The sequence below is a fragment of the Parasteatoda tepidariorum genome, chromosome 3 (assembly GCF_043381705.1).
Source record: "Parasteatoda tepidariorum isolate YZ-2023 chromosome 3, CAS_Ptep_4.0, whole genome shotgun sequence".
NCBI classification, from domain to species: domain Eukaryota; kingdom Metazoa; phylum Arthropoda; class Arachnida; order Araneae; family Theridiidae; genus Parasteatoda; species Parasteatoda tepidariorum.
The window spans coordinates 2,792,729-2,820,170 of record NC_092206.1 but is presented as its reverse complement, the minus strand read 5'-3'; the positions used below and the strand labels follow the sequence as shown (position 1 = coordinate 2,820,170).

The window sequence follows — 27,442 nt, the reverse complement described above, 5'->3', positions numbered from 1 at the left end:
CGACCCCCGAAGAAGCGGTTGATGCATTCAAAACGCATGTTTTGGAGTTACCTCAATCGGACTGGAAAAAGTGCTTTGAAAATTGGTTCAAACGCATGCAAAAGTGTATTGATCATCATGGAGAATATTTTGAAAAACAATAAAACCAATTTCGATCCTACATATTTGTTTTTTCATTATTAGGCGAGAAATATAAATAGCAACCCTCGTAATATCAAAAGTGTGGAGAATTGCGGCGGCCGCCAGCTGGAATAGAGTTGCCAGAGCGTCATTTTCATAATTATTAGAATTATAGACATAATAACAATTAGAAGAAATATGTTTGCTGAAAATGCACAATGGAAACACCCTGTACATGTCAAAAATGCGTCGAGCAATGAATTAAAAATTCTTATTCTTTGTGTTTGTAATACATAAAAGTTGGCAATTTACATTTTTGTTTAATAACAATTAAGTTATTTTAGTTGATTTCCTTCCTAACATCAATATTTCATACATTAAATCAAGAAACATAAAGTTGACCAGCTATGGTAGAAATTGGTATATATTGGTATGTTTAGTGTTAATAGCATATTATGATATTGATTCAAAAGTTATGTCCTTTGTAGGTACTTACACACGAACTTTTAGCTGTCCGTGAAGCCTGTATGAAATTAGAGGCGGACTATAAGCCAGGCATCACATTCATTGTGGTTCAGAAACGACATCACACGCGTCTCTTTTGCTCAGATAAGAAGGAACAAATAGGCAAGAGTGGGAATATACCAGCTGGAACTACTGTTGATGTGGGTATCACTCATCCCACTGAATTCGATTTCTATCTTTGCAGTCATGCTGGGATTCAAGTAAGTTCTTCTCACTTACATGTTATTTGAAAAGTTCTTTCTTTCAGTTAAGTATTTTTCTGACTGCCTCAGTCCAGGGGTGATTGTATTCCAGGTTTTTCGTCCATCTATTGTTACAATTGCTTCTATAAACACATTTTTCTAGCACTTCTCTCGTCAATTTTTTTAACTATACTTAAATTTTTCTTTTTTCACTCCAATTTAACTGTCTCTCTCTCTGCTAGTATGACAGAAAACGAAAAATCAGAGTTCTGCAGTATTTTTTTTCTTTTTTTTTTTAAATATTGTTTATATCTAAATTATATTAAATATTGTATTAATATATAATATTAAATATTGTTTATATCTAAAAAGATGGGCAAAATTTTAGGAAGTGATAGTACACACCCAAGCAAACAATTTTTATCAAAGAATGCATGGTCGAAAACAAAACGCAAAGGTGTTGGCGCATTTGGAAAGTTGTTTGATGCAAACGTGAAAGCTCCATTCCTGTTGCGAGTTACTGCGCTGCGTTACTTGTCGCCAAGCTTTCGGTCGCTGCAGGGAAAGTTCGTGATATGCCTGGTGTGTTTCAGAATGTTCGCCTATCTTTTCTTAGCCGTTGTACTGCCTGCATAGCCGCTGCCGGCCACTGTTTTGAACACTTTTTGTAATCATATGCCATTAAATTTGCTTTTATAACTTAACTTCATTGTTCTTTGTGTGTTTTTGCCTCATATAAGAACATAAACATGGACGTTCTCTAGCTGTTATGCGTTTTGTTTTCGACCATGCATTCTTTGATAAAAAAAACACTTCCTTAAATTTTGCCCATCTTTTTAAAATCACCCTGTATATATAGTTTTGTTACTTTATACCTCATTTTTAGAAGAACCAAAAAATCTGAATAAATACTTAATTAACATTTATTGTAAGTTTAATAAAATGTATTGTAAGTTTAATTTTAAAATTTGAAACAATAGTAGAAGGGAACAATAACTTCGAACAATATTAATAATCAGTATTTTACATAAAGTAAAAAGCTGTAAATAAGATCGTAATAAACAGTAACTCTTGTTTAATTTTTTGAGTTGCATTGTATTCTAATTGTTGAGCAATGTTTTGCTCTTCAGAGTTTTTATTTTTTTTAAACCGTCGTTGAACAGTCAACCCAATTTTTTTGATTTACAACTATTAATATTCAACTTCGTAGCCTTGTAATTTTGAACACAATCAAGAAGACAAGGATCAAGTATTGGGAGAAATTTTAATTCGTGTATGGAACTAAGCCACATTTGGTTTACATAGAGAGGAAAACCTTCCAAAATTATACTGACTGCAAGAGTATTCTAACACATCCATCTACCACTGAGGATATTTTACGCCAGCACTGTGGTCAGTGCAAGCTAGATATGAAATTTGTGCAAAAATGAAATAAGTTAAATATTAGTCTTTGTATGATTTTAAAAAGTGCTTATTTTTGATTCAAAGATTTGGCTACGCACCCTGTAATAAAAAGAAAAACCAAAGTTTTACTCTATAAATGTCTTATACCATCAGTGCTTACATACCTGGACAATGACCCGTGGAGATGAAAATATGATAGCTAGATTTGAGAGAAAAATACAGTGAAGAATTTTTGGTGGAATAAATAAAAACGGTACCTGGTTTAGAAGATCAGACGCGTTACTTTACAAATCATATAAAGAACCTGATGTCATTACATTTTCAAAATTCAAAGGATTTTGGCAAAGGCAGGCCACATTATAAGAATGGAGGATAGCAGGACAACCAAAAAAAGTTTTCAGTGCCAGGCCAACAGGTACAAGGAAAAGAGGACGACCAAACCTGGACTGCCTTGAAAAAGACCGACAAGTTTTAAAGATAATAAATTGGAGAACCTTGGCTAAGGGAAGAATGTCTTGGCATAGGCTTGTTGAGAAAGCCCATCCTGGGATGTCTTGCCAATGAGAAGAAGAAGATAGTTTTTAAAACGAGGGACAGCACAAAGTGATACTTTCCGAACGCAGTAAAGTGATACACCTTTTTTCTTCTATGTAAATCCAGCAACTACCTTATATACAATCGCACAAAACAAGAGTGCAGTTCCACAATCCAGCAGCAAGACTCCGATATAAAAATTGGCAAACTTTCAATCACAGTTATCTTTTTTTTGCATGCTTCCAACGGAGTAAAAACACAATAAAACAAAACGTACTGACTACTGCAGACTTTTCTCAGGGATAATAAATATTTTCAATACCCGAGTTAACTCAGGATGATCAAGGAAGTGGTTAAACAGTTAAAAATTATTAAAATAATTATTAAATATTCAGTGCTCTCTCTCTTAATCAGTTCTGACAAATTAATACCCTCTTTTTAATCTACGTGAACGCCCATAATTTTTTAATGAATTATGACCTTTTGAATCACTGTAATAAAATTTAATTTCTTTTAGGGTACGAGTCGTCCATCACATTACCATGTATTGTGGGACGACAACCAGTTCACGGCTGATGAGCTTCAGTGTTTAACGTACCAGCTGTGTCATACGTATGTGCGTTGTACAAGGTCTGTCTCCATTCCAGCACCTGCATACTATGCTCATCTTGTGGCATTTCGTGCCAGATATCATCTCGTTGAAAAAGATCATGAAAGGTAATTTCATTCTGACGCAAGTCCTATTTAAAAATTATTATACGTGGTGCGTGTAGCATTTTTAAAAAGTGCTTATTTTCATTTTTAAAAGACTTTAGAACTGCTTTTTTTATTGGGTGTTTTTAAAAAGTGCTTAATTTTCTCTTTTCGATAATTAGATTTTTTTCTTTACCGTGTCTCTTTTCGCCAGGGTAAAGCGTGCTTTTTTATTATGCAAAAGCGTGCTTTTTTATTGTTCTATCCAACATTTTCACAATTCATTCAACAATCCATTTGGTCGTACCACCGGTCTGTAGCGTATGAAAACACTTATCATTTTACACTTTAGATGAAATACTTGCGAGTCTGCAAGTGCGCCTACTAAGCTGGGTTTGGTGAGATTCTTGCACTCTTCATGTGCAGCTCTGCTGCATTTAGCCAGATATTATAAATTTCAGACTTCATTTTCTACCCTCTGATATCAAACCGAGAAATCTCTTGATCATTTTACAATGCCTAATATAATAATAAGAAAAGAGTTCTTTGTTAGAAACTAGTTATTTTATCATGGTCATGTTAAGTCTTGGAAAATTATTTTTCAATTTGTTAATGCATATAGTGCTTAAAAATATTTTCGGGGTGCTGAAAAAGTGCTTATTTTTTCTTGAAAGATTTGGCTATGCATCTTGCAGAAAAGTTCTTTAGTAAATATATTTTCTGTGCATGATAGATTCTGCAGATATAGCTTGTTAAATAAAAACAAGTGCTGTCAAATTCTTAAAATGCAAAATTAGCTGTTTAGTGGAATGAACTTTTTTCAATATCAGAGCAATTCTTTGCACTATTTTGCTGACAAGAAGTGTTCGTTCAAGCGTAGTTATAAAAAGTAATTTGTCATGAAATAGTTTTTTGTTGAAGGCCCTGTGGCTGAGCGTTGTCGTGCCACAGTCCCTTGGTTCGATCTTGGGACCAGACACGGTTGACTCAGCCTTTCATCCCTTGTGGGTCGATAAAATGAGTACCAAGCAGGCTTGGGAACTAGACACTGGGGGTTCTCTGGGCTGACCTCTAAACCAGAACATCTGCTCTTGCACTCCAAAGCACAAAGGTCTCTATATGCTGTCATGCCACTGATTTTAGGTTTTCTGTTGAAAGAAAAGGTAAAAAACATGGTACATGGCATTTTTAACAAGTGCTTAAAGGTGGTTTTTTTTTGGGTATTTTTAAAAAATTGCACTAAGTGCCTTCTCACGTTGAAAATTTTTTTCTTCACTATGTTCTCATATTATGCAAAAGCGTGCTTTTCACATTGTTCTATTCAACATTTTCATAATTCATTCAGTCACAATCCATATCCGCCTACTGTCGGTCCACAGCATAAGAAAACGCCTATCATTTTATATGTTTCATGAAATACTTGCGGGTCTGCATTTTTCCTACTGAGCTGTGTTGGGTGAGATTCTAACACTCTGGCGTGCAATTCTGTTGCATTTTGCAAGATATTCTCAAGTTCAGGCTTTTTTTTCCACCCTCTGAAATCGAATTGAAAAATATCTGTCTTTTTATAACGGCTGATATAATCAAGAAAAGAGTTTTGTCAGAAACTAGTTATCTTATCACGATCACGTAGTCTTTGAAAATTATTTTGCATTTTGTTAATGTATATAGTGCTTTTAAAAATTTTTTGAGTACTTAAAAAGTAATTAAAAGATGATTATTTTCTGATGAAAGATTTGACTAAGGACGCTGGTTAGAATGTTTTTTTGAATTTACCTTAACCTATTATTCTTGTTTCGCAGGGGTTTAAAGAAATACCTAAATTTTAAAACATTTATCAAAATAATGTTTTAGTATTTTGACTAAGAATGGCTCTGAAATAAAATGATATTTTGAATAATTGATTATAATTTGCCTCTTAAAAACATGTTGCATAATTCTGCATTGATTTTTAGGCAGGATTTGGGTGGTGGAAGCCAAAGCTTGAAGTAAGTATTAAAAAACATAAAACAAAAAAAAAGACTTTCTAGATGTTGCTTCCATTCAAAATGCTGTTGAAGAGATGCAACCATGACTCTTCTTCTTCCATAACACCTGCCTGCCTTTTAGTTTATTTTTGGTTAATATTTAAATTGCTTCCAACAACAACAACACACAAAAAGTAGTAGTAGCCTCTGCTTTTTTTTCCATTCAGCATGAGAATGGATTTTAGTTCCCTGCCCTCCTTCCCCGCCCCAAAACAAACAACGCTTTTTATTAGCACTTGGCAAATTATCTGTATATTTTTTTTGATATTTTGCATGTTGAATTGGAAAGAAACCTTTTTTTTTTATTTTGATGTTACGCTGGACAGTAGATCGCATGATGTAGTTTCGTAAAAAAATAATGCAGTGAGTGTGCTTCTGTGCAGACGGAAATTTCGGACTCCTTGTTTTCTGGGAAAGGGATGCCACTAGGGTACTTGAAAAATGGTGATAAAAGGAAAAAGTACTATCCTATCTGTTGTGATGCCACAATAGGGATTTCCTAACCTTAAAAATTACTTTTTAATCATTCTTAATTGAACTTTAATTAAACCTATTATTTGATTTTCATTACATCTATAAAAAGTGAATATAAAATATTTTATTTTTTTCTGAACAATCAATGTAATGGCTAACTTTTTAGTTCAGTACTAATGTAGATTCATTAATTCACTGTTATGACTAAATTGAAAAAAATGTTTTAGTTGCATGATTATACTAATTTTCAGTCTTTTTTTTTTTTTTTTTTTTTTTTTTTTTTTTTTTTTTTTGGCGATTCGCTTTTGCCAAATTATTTTCAAATTTAATATGGATTATGAGGGGTTGGCTCTATTTTGGTTGTTATCTTTTGATAAATTGCCTGCAATGGATATCTTCCTATGCTGCTAACTGTCCCTTGGGAACAATTAATTTACTTTTAATTTCCTATTATTGGCGGTTCGACCGAGGGCTTCAGCCTCCAGGTCCCGGCAGTTGAATATATATCTTAAGAAAAATCTTTGACTTGATTTTCCTAAACCCTTAGAGGGACTTTTAAAATTTTGGAATATGGCCATGTTCAATTTAATATTAACTTAATAAATCAATTTTTAAATCTCAACTCTTACTAAATTAGCAAAAATAATTCAACGCCAGAATTCTTAACCCTTCATTTCACACTATTACTGCAAAAAATAGTCAGAAATATTTTAGAAATTTACAGCTCACGTAAAGTAAGCTGTAAATTTCTTAATTCTGTTAAATAAACCCTAGACTGTGTTAATTCATCAAAAAGTAAGTTGAGTCTTGAATTTTCTTTAAGAAAGGCACTTATGCTCATGTACAAAGAGCACAGTGATTGTGTTTTTCCTCTTAACATATTGTGTATAACATGTACAGGGAATTTTTTAAAAATTTTTAGATTTGAGGGGCAATTCTGGTAAAGTTACAAAGTAAGCTACGAGATTCCGAGCATTTCTGCACAAACAGTCAGAGAATTATGTCGACCGAGAGAAATTTTTCCTTGTTTCTGGCTCTCTGTTTTTGTTTGATAGTTTCATTTTTACTTGAATAAATAAATAGAAAACTAGAACACTTTTAGCTAGAAATCTAAATTTGTGTCATTTGCTTTTTCAGTGGTGATGGAAGCCTTCAGTCTACAAACGGTGAAGATAGAAATCCCCTTGCAATGGCTAGAGCAGTCACTGTGCACACAGACACTAACAAAGTGATGTATTTTGCATAAATCATCAGTTTTTATCATCTGGTTGAAAGAGGAATATTTATGATAATTTGATGTTTGTTTGTTTTTTAAAAGAGAGAGAGAGTAGGGGGGAAGTGCCATGTATGTTGGGTTTTTCATTCTCAGGACAAAAAAAAAAAGGATTTTTTCTCTACTGCCACGGACTCTGGTCATTTCTTTTTATGTGAGACAAGTTTGCTGTGGGACGTTTATTCTGTTTAACTTTTCTTTTTTAAATTCATATTATTATTTGTTCTGTCATTTGCTTTACTTATCGAAGCGGACCCGATAAAGCCGACCCGGGCAGTTAGAAGTGTGCAAAACTGAAACTTGCCTGAATTTATGTTGTGCTGACAGTTCTAATTCACTTACATACGTAACTTAAAGTACAGAAAAGAGTTCATGTAAACCTAGAGTGAACCTTGAAGTATCAAATGCGGGGGGAAAAAATTCCAATGCATCAAAATGCAAACAAATTGTGGGAGGAATATGCAGTGGGTAATTTATTTTGAAATAATTTGTTTGCATTTTGGTAGTCAGTAAAAATGTTTTAATCTCTGTGGCAGAATTTTTTTAGGCTTTCTGCCACAAGTCTCAGCATTAGTATCTTTCTGCAAGATACTATTAATATGCATGTTATTAATTAAATTTTTAAATTTAAAGCGACAGAAACGCTGTATTTACAGAAAAAGCTTATTTGAAAATAATGAAATTTTATGTATTTTTTAAAAAATAATTATGTAATTTTTTTTTTAATTCTAATATCGAGGGCGATATTGTCATATTTTTTTAGATAAAAAAACACTACTTATTTCTTTTTTCACATTTTGTAAATCATCATCAAATAAAAAACTTATTATAAATCGTAAAATTTGTGAAAGAAAAGAAAAGCATTTTTTTTTTCTGTAATTTTCCCAAATAAGAATTTTTAAAAAAAATACGTGAGCATTTCTTCCCCTCCTATGCTTAAAAAAGACATCTATTGAATATAATTGTGGAGGAAAAAAATCTTTCAAACATTTCTACAGAAAAGAAATTTTTTTTTTTGCTTAAATATTTTTTATTTTTCATTCTTCTAAAGTAAGAATCGAAAAATTTCGATCATTTCTTTCCCATCCGATGCGCGAAAAAGTTATTTTTTTAAATATTAATTTTAGAGAGAAAAAAATTCAAAAATTTTTGCAGCAAAGAAAACCAAAATTTTGCTTTATAAAAGGAAAGTTCTTTCTGCAAGAACTCTAACATTCTGCTACAATGTTGCTGTGATTCTGCCACGGGGTTTTTTAGTGTGGTTTACTCCAGGTTTAACTGAATTCACTTTTATCTATCTTGTTTTAAAATACCAACGGGTGTGAAAAAGAATGAAAAGTGTCTCCTAGAATATAATATTCTCTTACCTAAAAAGTCTGGTGTTGCTAAATTTCATTCCATTCCTTTATTTTAAATAAGCTTCTGAAATAAAGAAATCTTCACGAATGACTTTTTTTTACTCTATTGGTTGCTTGCTAAGTAATTAAGTTAACCTCAAAAGAAAAAAAAAGTAAATTTTATATCATGTCTTTATTGTAATATGTTTTAATTTACTCTTTTAAAGAAGAAAAGAGTCGGAAATTTTTTATACGAATGCTTTCATTTTAAAGTAAATTTGAGGTATTTATTTTTTGTAAGAAAATTTGTAATTTAGTGGTTATTTTAAAAATAACTCTAGCTATTTAAGCATAACTTTGTTGCCAGATGCTGTGCTTAATAAAACAGTAATGCTAAAAAATCTGTTTTACAAAGTACAAACTGGCAACTAAATGGTTTGCCGGGTCAGTTTTATTTTGTCCGCTCATTAATTCTCTCTCCTCATAATTTATTGCCATGAGTTATCCGAGCACGAATATTTTACGAGACAATTTGACGAAAACTCATTTTGAGACTTGTTATAGTTCAATATTTCTGAGCTATGTGTCGATGACATAACTTGTTTTTTTATTATTTATTTTTAATTTGAGGATTAAAATGAATCAATACAACTTATCCATGGGGAATAGCTTTATCTCCATTAGCATGTGTTTTTTAGAATCACCGTCCATATCTGGCAGGACCAAATTTTAATTGTGCGCCAAATTTCGTTACAACAATAACTATTGTTTTGTACCTTCACTTCTAGTTATCCTCTTAACTAATACCAATCAATGATAATGTTCTTCCTTTTTGAAAAACCTGCTGTGTGCATCGTTTCAAAGCTTTTTTTGTGGGGGGGATCTAAAGCAAAAAACTATGTGTCTTTCAGTATTTACTGGTTCCATGGGGATTCCAGTATTAATCTTGCATATGTGTACATACATATTAAATGAACGGGCTTTTAATTGAATTGCACACTGGATTATTTAGAAAAAGCCAAATGTTGTAAATCATTCCTTATTATAATAATGAATTTTAATGGAAAAAAACAAATGATTTCACTTATTTTTTATTTATGCAATGATGTGTTGTTACGCGTGAGGAAATTGCTTTTCTGCATTGACTCACGTTTGAGAAATTTGTGCCACTTTTTAAAGAACCAAAGAATCATGTGTGCTTCAACTTGCATTTGGAGGGAGGTGGAAATGTGTGTGATAATTTTTATTATTCCCTCCCCCCCTTTTTTTTCTTTACAACTAAATATCGAAATTATATCTTAACAAGGTTTGTTCTTCTCTTACTTAAATTGATTAAATAATACTAATTCAGGGTGCGTAGTATTTCTAAAAAGTGCTTATTTTTTCTTTACGTTTTTTAAAAGTGCTTAACTTTTTTTATCTTTTGAAAAGAGATTTTTCTTCGCCTTATCGATTGTCGTTCTGAGTTTCGAAATTTTCTCTGAAATATTTATCAGAAACTAGTTAGTTTATCATAATTATGTACAGTTTTTGAAAATGTTTTTGAATTTTATTGATTTTATGTTTATAAATTGAGAACTTTAAGCAATAGTTTTTTTTTTTTTTTACTGCACAGATCCTAATTATTATTTTTTTGGAAAGTGATTAAAAGTACTTTCTGAGTGCTTAAAAAGTACTTAAAGTGCTTATTTTCTGTTGAAAAGTCTGGCTACGCACTCTGTAATTGAGCTTTTTTTCTCTTTTGTGGTGCAGAACCTCTGACTAATGTACATTTCATAGATATATAGTTTCATAGCTGCCAACTCTACTGGATTTTGCCAGTTTCTACTGGTTTAATTAAAATTCTCTTGTTTTTTGTACATTTTAGAAAATTCTCTAAAATTGAATAAGTTTCCTGAAAAAAAAATCCCTATTGCAAAACTTTTTGTACAGATTATTGCATATATATTTAAATAAGTATTACTGATACATAATGAAGCCATCCTCATTTATAGAAATCAGTTCAAAGCTTTTTTTGGTCTAAAATATTCAGTTTATTCAGAACTCTTTTTCTAAATTAAATCTTTTAACTGTTTTTGATGAATTAACTATTTATAATCTTACCTCTTATAATTTATATTCGAAATTAGGAGTAAACATAATGCATAACATTTCGAGTATGTTTAATGTGAAATCATGTTTGGAAAATATTGCAGTTTATCTATTTGTTTACTATCTCTAAAATTCCCTATGTGTGAAATATTGAGTATGTTATGTAATAATTATTATAAAATTTTATTATTTCGTAAAATCTACAGGATTTTTTTCTTATCCATGTTGGCAGCTATGTATTTTGCACATAAAAAGGTTGGGTCAAAGTGTTGTAGTATCTTCATCATGTAACATATCTTAAGCATTCTTTAAATTTTACATTTATTATTTCAATAGTACTCTTTAAAAAGTCACCTCTCTCTGTTATCATTATATCTGATTCATGTGCCACTCTTCAGTCCTGAGAAAAGATCAATGGGCTGAAATCGATCCACCAAATAATATCTATTTCCAATTTTGTTTGCTTTCAATTTTTTAATAGAATTAAATTTTTGTTTTTTCTTCAAAAAAAAAAAACTAAACTATTACTTTCTGCCAATTTAATTTAAAAAAAATTATAAGATAATTATAGAAATATGATACAACTTAATGAAGTTAATGTGAAAAATAAGTTGATCTCAAATAAAAAAAATTGTGGCGTAATTCAGAGATTGGCGTCAAAAGATAGGTTAGCTGTTATTTTTGTTCTGTTTGCTGTAAAATAAAGAAAATATATATTTAAAAGAAATGTAATCAAGTCATTGATATAATATATGGGTCATTTTCGTCCATAAATTTCTGCTAAATTGGGCTAGGCCGTGTTCATTAGTCAACAAATAAGTTCAGTCTTTTTTTTTTTTAATAATTCCCCCCATGTTCATGTAAGAAGTTGGAATAAACTGGTGCAGAGAAGGAAAAAAAATTATTTGCTGTAACTGTGGTAACAGAGTGTGACAACTGAGGAAACCCCACAACTTTGTGACTCCCTATTATTCCATTTATAAAGAATCAATACAATTGCTGTTTCAAAAATAAATTCATACCATCCATGTCTTTAGCAAAATAATTGAGCAATGGAACAAATGATTACCGAAATAAAATTCTAATGCATTAAAATGACTTTTTTTTTCTTGCTATTGTAGCATAAAGAAATTGTCTATTATGTTTGGCAGAAGCCTATAAAATCTCTCATTTTATTGAAGAAAGACTTATAAAGAGTTTATATTTATTTCAAATATATTTATATCAATGGTATATAAGCACTATGGAAAATAGATGTTTTGAAATCTATTGTATGGCCACCTTAGACTTTGTTTATAGAATTTCCTTTATATGTTTTGTGTTACAGTAAACAATTCAATTGTCATTAAATCTTTATCTAATTTTAAAGTTCGATCTGTATTGGATTCTCTGCAGTTTCCTGGAGCTGAAGCTTTAACTTTTCTCTTGTTCCTGAGATCTTCTAGATTTTTAATCATCTTTTTTTTCTCTCCATTTTTTAAAATTTTTCGGGCTGAAAATAAAACAATGAAAGATTTCTCTGCTTTTAATTTATTAATGATTTACTAACACAGATAATTTATGCCTGATTAATATATTTTACTTGATTTAGAAAAAAAAAATTAGAGGTTATGCAGTATTTATTTTCTTTCTTGTATATAATAATTATGACATTCTATTATCTAAAATATAATTTTTTAAAATTAAAACATTTTTTTTGTTTCAATAATAAATATTCATTTTTGATTTGAAATTGATATCTGAAAGCGCTCATGAATAAATAGAGCTGGAGCATTGAGTCCTCTTATGGAATATTTTTATTACCTAAATTTCTGTCTTGGAGAAATGTTTTTTGAGAATTCTTAATGTTAGGTGCATTTACCCAAATGCAGCACTTTCTATTATTGTATGTATGGCATTGGAATCACTTAAAATTGTCTAATAAAATCAGTAGGATATGTTACATTTTGTGATATTATTTGTTGTCGAAGTAATATAACTTGCATTGAGTGTCCATGTAATACTCTTTGTTATATCTTGACACTACTATGTTTATTGAAAGAAAAGTTTTTTAATATTCTAATTATCCTCCACCTTTTTTTCTCAATTTTATGAATAAGAATGTATAAATTATAAAAAAAAAATATTATTTGACAATTTCTTTGAAAATATGCAATTGAATTTTGAACCAGCAATTAACAACATGAAGGGAATTCTATAAAAGAATGCTGTTCTTTAATAATCGTGCGATGAAAAAAAAAATTTGAACAAATATATAATTGGCATTTAAGAAATCATCAAGGTTTTTTTTAAGGAGAAACAATCACTGAATACGGGATGAATTTATAACCGGTTAATAAAGAACTCTCCGGTGTGATTACCGGTGTATGAAAAGATTAGTCTTTATTTACAAATGAAAAGAGTGTTTCTTTAGCTTGTGTGATTTTATAGGGGCCAATTTGTCTTAAATTTTGCAGATATTTTCCTTTTGACTTAAGTAGAAATTCAGTTCATATTTTTATTTAAAAAAAAAACAACACATTTTTGTTTTTTGATGCCTATAATTTAAAAGAAGTTCATTATTTATTTACTTTTTTTTAAAAAAAAAAAAAAAATTTGTTTTCCAAGATGTCAGTTTTTACCAGCATGGGTCTCAACTTCTTTAAATGTTACCAGTTTTCCTTCATTTAATGAAACAATTTCAGAAAATTACCTAAACTGGGAAAAGTTAATACAAAAAAATCTCATCGAGAGATTTCTTTTTTGAAGAAAAAAAAACTTGTTTTTTAAAAATTCAGATAGTCAGTGGTATGTCGATAAGCAATATATATACATAATCTATTTTTTTTCTTTTAAATGTAATCATTTTTTGTTAAAGTTTAAATTCAATTTAAAGAAAAAAATTATCTCGAAATTTTGAATGTCGTCCAAAAATAAATTACAACTATAACTTATCAAAGTTATGAATTGAAGAGTATAATACTAAAACAAATGTTCAAATCTAGTTAATATCCATCAGAAACGGAACCGCCATTTTAAATTGAGTGTCATTTTGTTAAATCTACTGTTTTTATTTTTCGATTTTATGCTGACTGCTAAGTGCTTGTTAGCCACTTAGAGCCATTGTGATTTGAATAAAATGTCTCGCAATTTTAAAGATTGATTTTGGCCACTACGTGATTGTTTCTCTCTTTCATTCTATGCTACAATCGTGATTATTTTAAGAATAGCTATTTTATGGTCATTTCAACTAGAAATAATCTGTTGTCCAACTTTTTATGTACCCAGTATATGCAGCACAGACAAAATGCTGTATGCACTCATTAAGAATGCTGTTTTAAGTTGGAGTTGCTACTCCTATTTTAGGAAAGCACTGTAAAATCAAGCACCCATATTTTTTAAAATTAGTAACTGTAACCCATCATGTCTTGTCATAAATTATTTTTTGTTTTGATATGCCTTTTCATTTATATATTTGTGTGAAATGCTTGCTAAATATATAATATATAATTTTACATCTTGTAAATATTTGCAAGGTTCTTAACAAAGAAATTTCTTCAATCGATCTGTAAATTGTCGGTAGTAATCATTTACTTGTATATGTTAAATGTAAAATATTTGTTTTACCCCCCTGAATTTTAATTAATGATAGAATGTTTTTATTAAGTTGCATGTTTGTGTTTGTATACAGATTCCACTTCATTATTTAAAATTGACTATTTAAAGAATTATTGTATTTACTATTCCTTTTGATTGCATTTACTGAGTGCATATATATGTATACATACTCATACATATATATAATATGCATGCATGCTTTAATAATTGTCAATATATTTTGTTAATGTTTTAATCTAACCTCAGTATTTAGCATTAATTTTTTTTTTTTTGTCTTACATGTCATTCTATTGGGTTGTAGATTATGTGTATTGTTTGGCACAGACATTGATGACTTAATTCCTCGAGCACTCGTATGTTTGGCCAGGAAGTCTTACTTGTCTTATTATATGACACTATTTATGAGTACTGTTAATAGGTACAAATCTTCTTTGCCCTATTATGTGACACTATTCATGAGTACTGTTATTAATAAAAAAACAAATTCCTTTTGTGTTGTATAATTTTATATGCATACTAATAATCAACTTTGAAAAACGTAGTTGTGAGCTCCGCTTCATTTTGACAGTTTCACTCGATTTAATAAAAGTTTTTTAAGGAACATTTTAATCTTCGCATTTTTTTAAAAAAGAATCTAATGATCAAAAATGAATGTGAGGATTATTCATTCCTTAAACGATATATATTTAAGAATATAATGAACGTGATAAAATTGCTATAGTTTATTTGAAATCTAAAATTTATAGGCACAATGAGAAAACAACTCGTACGAGTGACGTCATTTTTATTAAAATATTCAAAAGTTTTACATCCTTCATAAAGAGGAAAAGATTGCAAAAATAATTTAAGTCATTGATATCTGTCCTGTTATTTGTGTCTCTAATCAAACAATGGAATATTTCTGTTTTTCAAAACCCATCTAAAGACAATTAGTGAGTGTTATATGCTTTTATTTTCTGAAAATCCTCTCCCTCCAAAAAATACTTGTAACTACAATTAGCTGTAATTCCTTTATGAATATGGTAAATCATGAGTTCTTTATTTCAATAAAAATTTTAACATCTACACAAGTGTTTGGAAGATTAATATATACTTGTTTTTTTTTTCTTCTCATTTTTCTAAAAAAAAAAAAAAAAGTGGAATTTTAATGAGTGGTGGATTTGATTTGTTGAATGTATTCACACAACTGTGCCATAGAATATTGTGTGTGTTTCAAAATATCATTGGTATATTTGTGGTTTAATATTTTTACTGTTTGAGATGTTCTAATAATTTATATGGCATGGATTGAAATAAAAAGTCCCATCCTTCATACATTTTCTTTTTAAAACTCTCCGCCCATTCATTCTTTTCATAACTCTTATTATCTAACAGGGTGAGTAGCGTTTTTAAAAAGTCCTTTAAGGTGCTTTTTTCATAGGGAGTTGCTTTATTTTTCCATTTTCCAAAATGAAATATATTTTCTTTACCCTATTTATTTTCGCCACGAATTATGCAATTGACATTGTTCTATTTAGCGTTTTCATAATTCATTCAACCCCAATCTATTTCAGTGGTCCGTAGCATACGAAAACTCCTTCCGTTTTTACGTGTTTGATGAAATGCTTATGGGTCCGCATGTGCGTACACTGAGCTGGATTCAGAGCGATTCTTCCATTCTCATGTGCAACTTTGCTGCATTACACAAGATATTATGAATTTCAGGATTTAGTTAGTTTTTTGAATTGATAATTTAAAAATACTTCTTATATATAAGGTAATATCCTTACACCAACATTTTGGGTTTTTGACTAATTGTCAAAAACTTGACCACTCTGCCAAATTATAATATTTTTAAAGTGCTTAAAATTTTTTTTTTTGAGTGCTTGAAAAATGCTTAAAAGGTGCTTACTTTTGGTTGAAAAATTTGGCTACGCGCCTTGTCGAAGCCCCAAATGTTTATATATTTTATTTTTTTTTAAAAAGCCCGCTTCTGGAGCTTCCCCTCTGCATGAATTAAAAAAAAAAAAAAAGACTTGTGGGGGGGGGAGGTATTTTTTAATATTGAAAAAGAAGAAAAAGCTGCTCTTTAACCCCTTGCCAGTGTCACCCGAATGCAGTACAGCAACTACTATGTGCAGTTTGTGATAATCGAACTGATTCGTTTCTACTTTAGGTTACTTCATTCACTATTTTCCTAATAGATGGCATTAGTAGCCCTAGTTTTTTCACTGATTTCGACTTCGGTTGAAGGAGGGAAAATGTGAGTGTTGCTCAGATAAACAGACACTTGGATTGATTAACAAAGACAGAGTTTCTCGTTTAGTATCCGTCGATTAGATTCCGCCGATTCTTTTTTGGCTATGTCTGATTCAGACGCCGATGAAGTTGAATATTACATCGAAAGTAATGATGATAGTGATTTTTTTGTTGTGTAGCCATTAAAAACCATTTTCTAACTTTTGTAATGATATAAACTATTTTAAGAGGACACTATACCGCGTAAGAAAATTTTCGTCGCAAATACTCTTTCCCCTTCATTACTAATTTCAAGTGCAAAAAAAAGTGAATTCAGACAGACCGACAGTAGTCCATAAAGTTTCGAATACTGAAAAGAAAATTTTAAAATATACAAATGCAAATAAATTATAAGGTGGTAACTTAGACAATGGAGAAGAAGTCCTGAATTTCGGTATTGAACAGATTTTGTTATGAAATGCTATGGTTTAAACTATTTTTTCTCTCCAGAAATCATGGATTTTGGTAGTTAAAAAATCAAATTTTTAAATGAAATATACCCCCCCCCCCATTTCATGGTGTTCCGAATATCTGAATGTGTAATAAAATCTCCACCCAGTCATTTTTTATTGAAATATTAAATGTTTTATAATGTTCTTTAAAAAATGGCGCTCTTTCAAAAAAATGAAGAAAAAAAATTTCTAGAACGAATTATCTTTTCAACTTCTGTGATTTCAAAATTTTAGTCATTATTTTTTTTATTTTATCAATTTCAAAATCTAGCTGAAGCAAACCAGTCATTGGCGAATTTTTTTAATTCCAAAATGAGAACAGAAAAATGACTAATATTTCTTTTCTTTCCGATCAACAAGAAAAGTATCTTTAGACTATAATTCTGCAGAAAAGAGAAGAAAATTTATTTGCTTTTGTAATTTTTTTAGCTACTTTATTGCTTCAACTCTTTCTTTACTCTGTTTTTTTAAGTTTGAAATCAATAAATATGAAGATGCAGAGTTTTGGTTATACCTATCATTTCAATTAATGTTATTATAATGCTTTTTTAAATTTATCGTTGTGTTTTTGTCGGAGAAAATAGTAACATCGTGAAGTCATGAATTTGAAAATCTAAAATGTTGCAGATACTCTGTATATGCCTAAATATTAAAACTGCAAGCATATTAAACAAAATGATTTATTTACAAATGGTTGATATATGAATACATATGAATCAATTGTCTTCCAAATCACAAAGTACCAGATCTCTTTTTGAGAGTAAAATCATTCACGGAAAATGGCTCCCTGTATCTGCAAATTAAAAAAACAAAATCAATTTACACATCCGTTATTTTTGCCCTTTTTATTACATATATCGAGATATTAAATTTTGAATGAATTTAAAAATATTTGCAAAGATTAATCAATCAGAGTGGTGTTTTCAACACTAATAATCAGATTAAACTGATGTAATGATTATTAAAATCAAAATAAATAAAAGTTTTTTACTTCTTCTTTTTTTAAGCTTCAAATGGAGGTATAACGCATCTCATAAGAAATAAAAACAAAAAGAAACTTAATCATGTTGGTCTTGCTGATTCTTTAATGTAAAACATAATAATTGAATGTCGACATTAAATACACGAATAATTAATTTTATCATAATTATTAATTTCATTTTAGAAAGCAAATAAATCTTTATATTAACCTTGGCTTAATGTTGAAATTGCCTTATTCCACTTTAAGAAAATGTTTTTGCAATAACATTTTTTAACTAAAATAAATTCAAATCACGCTCGATTGAATGCATAATAAGTATAAAAACTATGCTATATTTTAGAGGAAAAGTAATGCAGGGTTGCCACAGGCGACTATTTGCTTCTATTTTCAGCTTTAGGCGACTTTTTTTGCCTGAAAAGGCTAAAAAAGCAACTATTTTCAGGAATAGGCGAATTTTTTTCGCATAAAATGAACGTTACTTTTCAGAACGTTAATAAAAGAAAGCAAACTTTTATACAATTATTTATGTCCAAAAATTTAAATTTCCATTAGATTTAATAAAATATACTTGTTATTTTTTCTCTCCGAGGGGCAGTTTTGTTATTTTTAATTGTTTTTTTCCTTCTATTAACATTCATATTTTATTGTAATTCGACTCTTATTTAGGTACCTATTTTCTAAGATGTATACCTTTTTATATTTGTACAAAACTTTTTTGTACAAATATAAAAAGGTATACATTTAGAATTGGAGCATAGATAGGACTGGGCGATAAATCGATGTATCGCGAAATATCGATTTAACGCATATATCGGTAGGCCGATGTAGTGACTTTCGTTTTAGGCGATGCATCAGAAATTTGATTTAAACAGCCGGAATAAGGCTACAATCGCGGTTTAACTATTTAATATGCAAGGATCCTTGACTAGGCTAGCGCTGTTACCGCACTGACGAAGACGATTTTAATTTCGTCTTGCTGCAGAGATGTAGATAGCGTTTTGCTATAAAGATGATGTTAGTTTCGTGATGTTGAATGACGAAGAGCGAATTGAATCCCAGTTTCGTGCGAGGATCAGCGTTGTTATGTAGAACGCAATGCACAGTTTCTTTATGTCCATTTTTGTCTTTTAGATTTTACGTTTTTTGAAGATTATTTTCAATGGGACTCAAGTCATTTTGCAATTGTTGTGCATTTTATTTTGTCAGAAATAATTGTCAGGTTCTTTGTAAATTATTTTCAGTCAGACTTACCATCAGATATACCATTTTTTTTTCTGTCTGGGTTTAACGATTCTTGTCAATTATTTTTAGTAGACCTACGGTTACTTTGCGATTGCTGCACAATCGCTGTTATCTTAAATTTTCGTTCTGAACTCAATAGATCAATGAAACGAAAATAAAAAAAGATTTTCATTGATTTTTTTCCATTATTGTTTTTCATTTTAAGCGCTACAATTTAATAGGGGTATTTCGTATTTAACTTTGTTATAAAAAGTTCGTTTTTTTTTTAAATCTATTAAATGTAGGTAAGTATAATAATTTAATTATTGTTAAACCAATAAATGTCCAATCGTTTTTAACTATAAAAAAATTACAACAAAGCTTACATTTATTTAGTTTGCTTTTATTTTTGAGAAAATTAAAACGAAGTTTAAAAAATTTGGCTATTAGTTTTAAAAAAAAAGGAGAAAAAAAACAAATAATTTTTTTTTAATTAATTAAAGAGTTTAGTAATGTTTTGTCGCTTTTTTAATAATTTGGCATTAGTACTTAATTTTTTTTTTTATTAAAGTTCTTTCAATATTTGTTTGTTTTATAATTTGTTAGATAGTCAGTATCATTTTTAAACAAATAAATCTTTAGTCGATTTTATTTTCAAGGAAAATAATAATAAATAAGTATTTCTTAAGTACAGAATTTGACTATTAGTTAATACTACCATTTATTATTTTAAATAATTAAATAAAAAAGGGTCTAATGGTGCTTCAAAAGCATGTTTTTTTTTCCAACAAATAATTTTGAAAAAATGTTTTTTTCTAAAGTGAACATTTCTTTGGTTTGTTTTCCACTTTCGTTTTTTTTTATTTTTCTTTTAATTTTCATTGCATGTATGTAAAATATTTTGTTACAGTACTGTTATTTTTAAAACAATAAATCTTAAATTATTTTTAATTCAAGAAAAATGAAATAAAGCTTGGAGTCATAGTAGAATATGTTTAGAATTAATATTTTCTTTCGTACTAGATTTATTCCTTTTTATTAATTTGTGATTGATTGAAAGATTTCCCATATGTAATTTTTGAACATATGCTAAATCGCGATACATCATTTTAACGCGATGTCTAACTGACGATGTATCACAATTTAAAATTTCTGACATCACCCAGTCCTAGTTATAGTATTTTTCAATTAAGCTATAGTTTTCGTTATTTGGCTACTATTTTTGATAGATTTTAATTCCTGTTCAGGCAACTATTTTCATTGTTTTAGGCAACTATTTTCATGCTTGAGGCTACTAAAAGCAACTATTTTGGTTCATTTTTTACTGTGGCAACCCTGTAATGTCGTATCTGTGAATTTGATAATTTTTATCAAGATTTTATTTTTAATTAGCGTATTCACCCTCTTTAGTAACAACCTTTCAATACCGTATTGAAAATGGATTAAAAAAAATTGGGTTTTATGACTAACGGATGTTTAATGCGCTGAATCGACATTACTTTCCGGTCCTCGAAATATATATGTTACTAAAATTAATTCCAAGAATAACGACCTTAAATGTACGACGTGTTTCGTCTATAGAATATACAATTACGAGGAATTGTCATTTTGACCTTAGAATGTAAAGTTAAAACTTTATAACTAGACGACAAGATTGGTTGTTCAGAAATAGGGCGGATTTTCCTCCCAATTTCGTTGAAAAGTGTTACTCATTCTTAGCATAAAGATACTTTACATTTTCAAGCAACTGATAACGCTTCTCAACAATTTAAGTGATTTGCCCCCTCAATCAGGTTTCTCCTCGTGTCAATTTATTACTTCGGGAAATTTAATTTGAAAAGAAGCTAAGTGAGTAAAGTACCCGATAAAAGTATTTATGAGGGAAGATTTAAAAGTTTTAGGCAAAGTGTTCGAGATTACGAAGAGTGTTCGCATGTCAACTAACAGTAGAATCCCTGTTTTCTAACAAAGTTACGACCGATTGGTAGCAGTCTGTGAATGAGATAAATGATAATTTTCAAACTACAGTCAAATCCCGATATAGTGAACGAAATGCTAGCTCCCGTGCCTTGCTATGCACTTATAATATTATTTTTTGGATAAAATTGGATATTACGAACATTTTTGTCTTCAACTGATTTTATTTCTTCATTTTTTAGTTTCCCATTCCTAAATAACGGGCATTCCTAAATTTTTTTTTGTACACAAGACGAAGAGTTATGACAAATAAAAGTTAACTCATTTTTTTGTTACTACATATTGTTTTTTAATCATTTTCGTATTTCTTTTTATGGGTCATTGAATTAAAGAATGTGTAATAAAAGAGAACAGTTCGGAAAAAGTATTAGTTAAAATAGTTTGCAGTAAGGATATACAGAACTCCCGGTTATAGCGAACCGAAATTTCGTTCCCTTGAAGGTTCACTGTAGCGGGGTTTAACTGTATTTTGAAGCTGCTTGTTGCGTTTAACTTCGGAACAAAGCACATAAAACAAATGTTAGGAGGAATTCTCAACCTTAAATATTGATAGTATAATTTTATGAGCGTCTAAATGGTATGACTGTATAAATGTACTTTTATTCCGTAGCAACAATGCTGAACACTGATTTTGAACTTCGAAGACTTTCAAGAACTTGAAACGATCCCTAACTTTTAATAGTCAAAAGCAGTTAACTGAGCAGATCTGGCATTGAAAATTACTATGGTGTGTAAAATATAGTAATTGTTGCTCAGTATTTTAATTTTTTTGAGAGAGTTGGAATGATCCGTGATAATGAAAAATCAATTTCACACATGAAATTATTTTGATAGCTTTACTTCATTTCAACTAAGTAAGGTTAGTTTTTACCCAGAAAAATGTCGAAACAATTAAGACAGTACAAGTTTTTAGAAGAAATAATATTAATTATAAGAATTATAATTCTGATATATTCTTATAATTATAAGAATAATTAGGAGAATTATAAAAAGAATAATAATTAGAAGAAATATGTTTGCGGAAAATGTACAATAGAAACACCCTATATATGTACAGGATGCGTTGTGCAATGAATTAAAAATTGTTATTTTTTGTGTTTATAATACATAACAATTGGCACTATACAATTTTGCTTAATTATAATAAAGTTTTGTTTTGTTTATTTCCTTCCTAACATCCATATTTCATGCATTCAATCAAGAATCCGGCTATGGTAGAATACATTAAGTGTTTGTATGTTTTAGTGTTAAAAACGTAAATTTTGTGGCATTCCTCCAGTGTTGAGCAGATTATTTAAAATGACTCACCTTATCGCCTGCGATCCAGCGAAATTCAGATCTTTTGCGAAGTCTGCATTGGAAAAGCCTGGAAAATCATCCAAAAAGTCTGCTCCACCCTCAAAGCTTTCAGCTGCATCAAAATCTGTGAGTGAAGTGCCCGGGGATAGTTTGTGTCCTCCAAAAGAAGCAGGATTGAGTCCGAAATTAGAAGAAAATCCATACGGTGACTGTCCGAAGCTGGAGGGTGCAAACGATGATCCCGAGCTTTGATAGATGTTCCGTTGAGGATAGGATGCTGCGAAGTTTGCTGAAGACGCCATTGGTAAATTACCGTAGTTTGATAATTGGGATCGAAGACTCGAACTGTAAGGACCGAAATTCATTAAGTTGGGATTTCCAAAAGATCCTTGACCAGTTAGGGATCCGAAAGACTGTTGTGGCGAGAAGTAGGAAGGGGAGTTATGGGAAGCAGAAGGGGTCAGTAGAGAGTAACCAGCAATTCTCGGCATGAAACGTTGTAAAAAAGCCGGCAACTGACCAGAGACAGACGAGCCTATCTGTATTAACACCAGTATTTTGTTTATCGTCTTCATAGTGGTGGCTTTAATATCTGGATCTATAAATAGAAACAAAATGAGTGAGCAAAGAAATGAGAGTAAAACAATAAGTTGTGTGTACACAAGTTCCCTTTTCTGTAAGGATGTGTGTAGACTGATCGTAAATATACGGTTCCCAGTAAAACATAGAAGACAAGCATCACTGGCTGCAGTCAGTATTCGGGCCGGTGACCACTTGGATCAGCCTACGTAGGGACCGAGAATGCTCGGTATCAGCCCTCGTTAAACTTATCTACAGTAAAGTGCTCGACCTCGCTCTCAGGTCGTCGAGCTACCGAAGCGGAAGAGCCATCCTCTCTGCAGATGATCGAAATTTGTGATGGCATGTCTGTTGATCATCGTCTGGGATGTTTTCCATACCGTCGCCAATAGCCACCGTGCAAGCCGCGATGGCTCAGGGGATAGAGCGTTCGCCTTTCAATGAGGTGCACTGGAGTTCGATCACGGCGATAGCTGGTTGACACGAATTCCGCATCCCGCTTGCACCGACCACAGTGCTGACGTGGAATATCCTCAGTGGTTGACGGATCATGGGTTAGAGTCCCCTTGCCGTCAGGCTAACCGTGGGAGGTTCTCGTGGTCTTCCTCTCCACGCAACGCAAATGCGGGTTAGTTCCATCAAAAAGTATTTTACGAAGGCAAATTTCTGCCAATACTTGATCCAGGAGTTNGGAAAATTTATCGAATTTCGTTCCGGTTTTTTGGTTTTCCGGTTTTCTGATTTCCGGATAACGGGTTCTGTACTGTATATACCTATTTCTACCATGGCCGGTCAAATGCGCGAACTACAGATTTGTTGATTGAATGTACGAAATATGAATGTCAGGAAGAAAATGAACTAAAAAAACTTTCTTATAATTAAATAAAATAGTACATTGCCAATTTTTATGTATTACAAAGAACAAGAATTTTTAATACATTGCTCAACTCATTTTTTACATATACAGGATGTTTCCATTCTACATTTTCCGCATACATATTTCTTCTAATTATTATTATTCGTATAATTCTTATAATTATAATTCTTATAATAGATTATTAACTGTATATAATTGTTAGAAAAAGTCATGAAGTCAAATGTGCAGAAACGTTAAGACGATAAGCGCATTTTCGATGCAAAATTTCTTAAACGGCCATTTGATCGGTATGGTATGTTTAGTGTTAAAGGATATCTTCAAACCATAAATTTTTTTCTCTTTTTTTTAAATTTTTTTTGTGCACAGTAAAGAAAATGCAACCTCCACTGTAAACTGCCATCGAACTACTTTTTAACTAATTCATACCCATTTTAAATCCCATTTTAGCGAAATCCGAAATAGCGAAAATTTTAATGTAACGAATATTTTCCGAATCTCCACATAAACAATGACTATCGATATTATGAAATTCGCAATCCGATTTATCGATGGTGAAAATAAGCAACAATTCTCATTTTTGTTTTCTCTTCTCATTATCAAAACATTTTCCATTCTTCAAAATGATCTCAGAATCTAAATATTTTTGCAGCTCCAAAAAAAAAAGTTTTAGAACGGGACACAACCCTGAAACCATTCATGTTTGAAGAAGTAAAAATACATCTGGCTTTCCAATTCACTTGTTTGAAAATGTGCATAACTTTGGAGAAGTTAGTAATTTCTACTGGTTCTAAATCATTTGTACGGGGAAAAAAATTACGTCATTTCTGATGAGTAAGTGATAATAAATCCATTGTTTCATTTTAATTTAAATGTTTTTGTGAGCTTTTAAAATATTGAATTGGTATTTTTTACACAAATAGATCAAGAACTGTAATTAAATGCAATATTCATTATTTTTTAAGCGAAAAATTCCAATGTAACAAAATTAATTTGGTTAATCTTGAAATTCGTATTATCGGTATAAGGGATGTTCGCTATTGCGTAGCGATTGCTTCGGTGCCTAGGAGTTCGCTAAAACGGGATTCGACTGTGATGGTTTTGTGCATTGCTCCACATTTTATTAACATTTTACAGGAAATACTGTTGCAACCCTATCAAAAGGTGAGAATAATAATAATCAACATATATGCTGTCTGCCATCGCCATATTCTATCGTTGCACCACATTAAAACTGGATCACCCCCCTAAAGAGAGAGAATGTTCTGAATAGACATAAACCACTGAACGACAGAAAAATACAATATACAGTTCCTGGCCAAATTATTAGATTCTATGTAAAATCTTAATTATCGAGTGATACTATACAGCTTTATTGTTTTTAGGCGGTTTACACTTGCTCACGTTAGTGTATCAATTGGTAAACATTGTAATACAATACGTTTAAAAATAAATACAAATAGAAAGTATATAAAATATCTCCTGAATAAAAACCCATTACATGTATGTTTAACTATAAAAGTATTGCCTATAAACTCGTGCAAAACATGCAATTGTCAAAACACTACAGTGCGTCTCATCATTTGATCTCATTATTATAATCTACTAATATAATGCTTCATATAATAAATATTCTATATTGATATAATACATCGTCGAATTTATATTATATATCACCTAATTTAACCCATTGATACACGAACGTAAACAAGTGCAAACAGTCACATAAAAAACAATAAAGCTGTATAGAGTATCACCTGATAATTAAGAATTTACATAAAATCTTAGAGTGCTTCTGAAAATTTAGTCAGGGACTGTTGTTGCACGATGAGGGCGAAAAAGAAAGAACTGATTCGAATGGAGAAAATAAGTCAATCTTGGAAATATTAACTTCAAAAAAATCCCAAACTGATAGCCAATAAATTTGAAATTTCTCAAGTTTGAAGGATAAAACTTTTTTCCCCCCGAAAGAATTCGAAATGAATATGCAAATCACGAAAGTTTTAGTAAAAACTGAAAGGGAAAATCGAATTTTGATAAATTGACGGATTAAACGGGTATAAAAACAGTCTTCAATTATAAATTTTTTCTGAAAGAGTAAAATAATATTATAGAATCTTTATTTTTCATTAGCATAGATTTAATTTTATGTAACTTTAAACAGGGTGCGTAGCGTTTGTAAAAAGTACTTAAAGGTGCTTTTTGGGGGATTTCGTTTTTAAAAGCTTTTAAAGGTGCTTTTTTCAGCTGGCGATTTTAAAAAGTGCTTTTTTTCCGAATCTTTTTCCGGCTTTATGCTTTTTTTTCCGGCTCAAGTTGAATTCACTCGGTGATGTGGGAAAGTACTGATTGTTTCGATTTACGCCCGTTTCTTTTCTTTTCTTTTTTTTTTAACGCTTAAGCTGTTTATAAAAAGTTTTTGTTTTTCAATGATATCATTGATTGAATATGAATTTTTTGAGTGCTTGAAAATTTTTGTAAAGTGCTTGAAAAGTTTTTAAAAAGTGCTTATTTTTGATTCAAAGATTTGGCTACGCACCCTGTTTAAATGACATTTATATTTATGATATAACTTATGATATTAACAACTAACGCTGACAGATTTAAATGTAATTGTTTAAATTAAGAATTTAAGATTGAATAATGCACTTCCTATTAATCGATTCTTTGAATAGAGTTGGCTGGCACCAATGGTATTCCTTTAAGCGGGATTGACTGTATTATTCTTTTACTACTATAATAACTACTGAACATTTTGCGTAATATTAGTTGTTATAAATTTTTGCATAACGTTTTTGTGGGCACGAATAAATAAATAAATAAATAAAAGCTCCTACCTTTTAATGTTCTGAGCAGAGCGAAAGAGTGTACACCTATAAGAGACGGATGCTTTAATGAAAGATACGATCACCGACGACAAGTTCTGTTTGAGTGAGCATCCTCTCATAACAAACTATATATATATATATATATAGAGCGCACAGTCTCTTGGACCCCGATTTAGGACAACGGCTTTCTTCTGCCCACTACTCTTCATCTAAAATGCTTTCTTTCTCGAACTTTCTCCGAATGCATATAAATATTTTTTTCTTTCTTTTCGTGGGTTTTAGTTTCTAATTTATCAGTGCGTGGTTTTGATGTATTTATAAATTTCCACAAATGAGTAAGCATCGCGTTTTTTAATAAAAGTCAAATGAAAAACAACAGGATATTATAGTGCTGCGGTTCTCGATTCTTTTTCGGTTATTAAAAAAGAGGAATCACAAGGAGAAATTTTAAAAGTCTCTCTTTATTTATTTTATTTTAATTTTATAACCGTCGTTGAACAGTCGAACCAATTTTTTTTGGTTTCTGACTACTAATGCACAACTGCGTACGCTTGTCATTTTGAACCAATCCAGAAGACAAGGGAACTCCTCGATCGAGTATTGGGTGAAATTTACCTTCGTGGAGGACTTTTTGATGGAACTAACCCGCATTTGCGTTACTTGGAGAGGGAGACCACCGGAACCTCCCACGGTTAG

At 30.6% G+C, this 27,442-nt stretch overlaps 2 protein-coding genes across 5 annotated transcripts in view; one reads left to right on the top strand and one right to left on the bottom strand.

Moving 5' to 3' along the window:
• LOC107456603 (protein argonaute-2) overlaps positions 1-8,803 on the top strand; it is a 41,574-nt gene extending 32,771 nt beyond the window's left edge. For all 4 annotated transcript variants that reach the window (XM_016074512.3, XM_071178193.1, XM_071178192.1 and 1 more), the window contains 3 exons: positions 609-845; positions 3,283-3,482; positions 7,097-8,803. In XM_016074512.3, the coding sequence (XP_015929998.1) occupies positions 609-845; positions 3,283-3,482; positions 7,097-7,205 (546 nt within the window). In that variant the 3' untranslated portion in view covers positions 7,206-8,803. The remainder of the gene's footprint in view (positions 1-608; positions 846-3,282; positions 3,483-7,096) is intronic.
• An 8,855-nt stretch (positions 8,804-17,658) lies between these two features.
• On the bottom strand, positions 17,659-26,889 carry LOC107456602 (uncharacterized). Its single transcript, XM_016074510.3, has 3 exons — positions 26,756-26,889; positions 22,475-23,063; positions 17,659-17,779 (listed from the first exon to the last, which is right to left on the bottom strand). The coding sequence occupies exons 2-3, from the start codon at positions 23,038-23,040 to the stop codon at positions 17,719-17,721; spliced, it is 627 nt and encodes a 208-aa protein (XP_015929996.2). The 5' UTR covers positions 23,041-23,063; positions 26,756-26,889; the 3' UTR covers positions 17,659-17,718.
• Between the last annotated feature and the right edge of the window lie 553 nt (positions 26,890-27,442).

What these genes read in the sequence shown, in the direction of transcription:
- LOC107456602 (XM_016074510.3), bottom strand. Translation starts at nt 23,040, where the DNA reads ATGAAGACGATAAACAAAATACTGGTGTTAATACAGATAGGCTCGTCT. An exon ending in GCTGGATCGCAGGCGATAAG is followed by an intron (nt 17,780 to 22,474) that starts GTGAGTCATTTT and finishes TTTAATTTGCAG; the next exon opens with ATACAGGGAGCCATTTTCCG.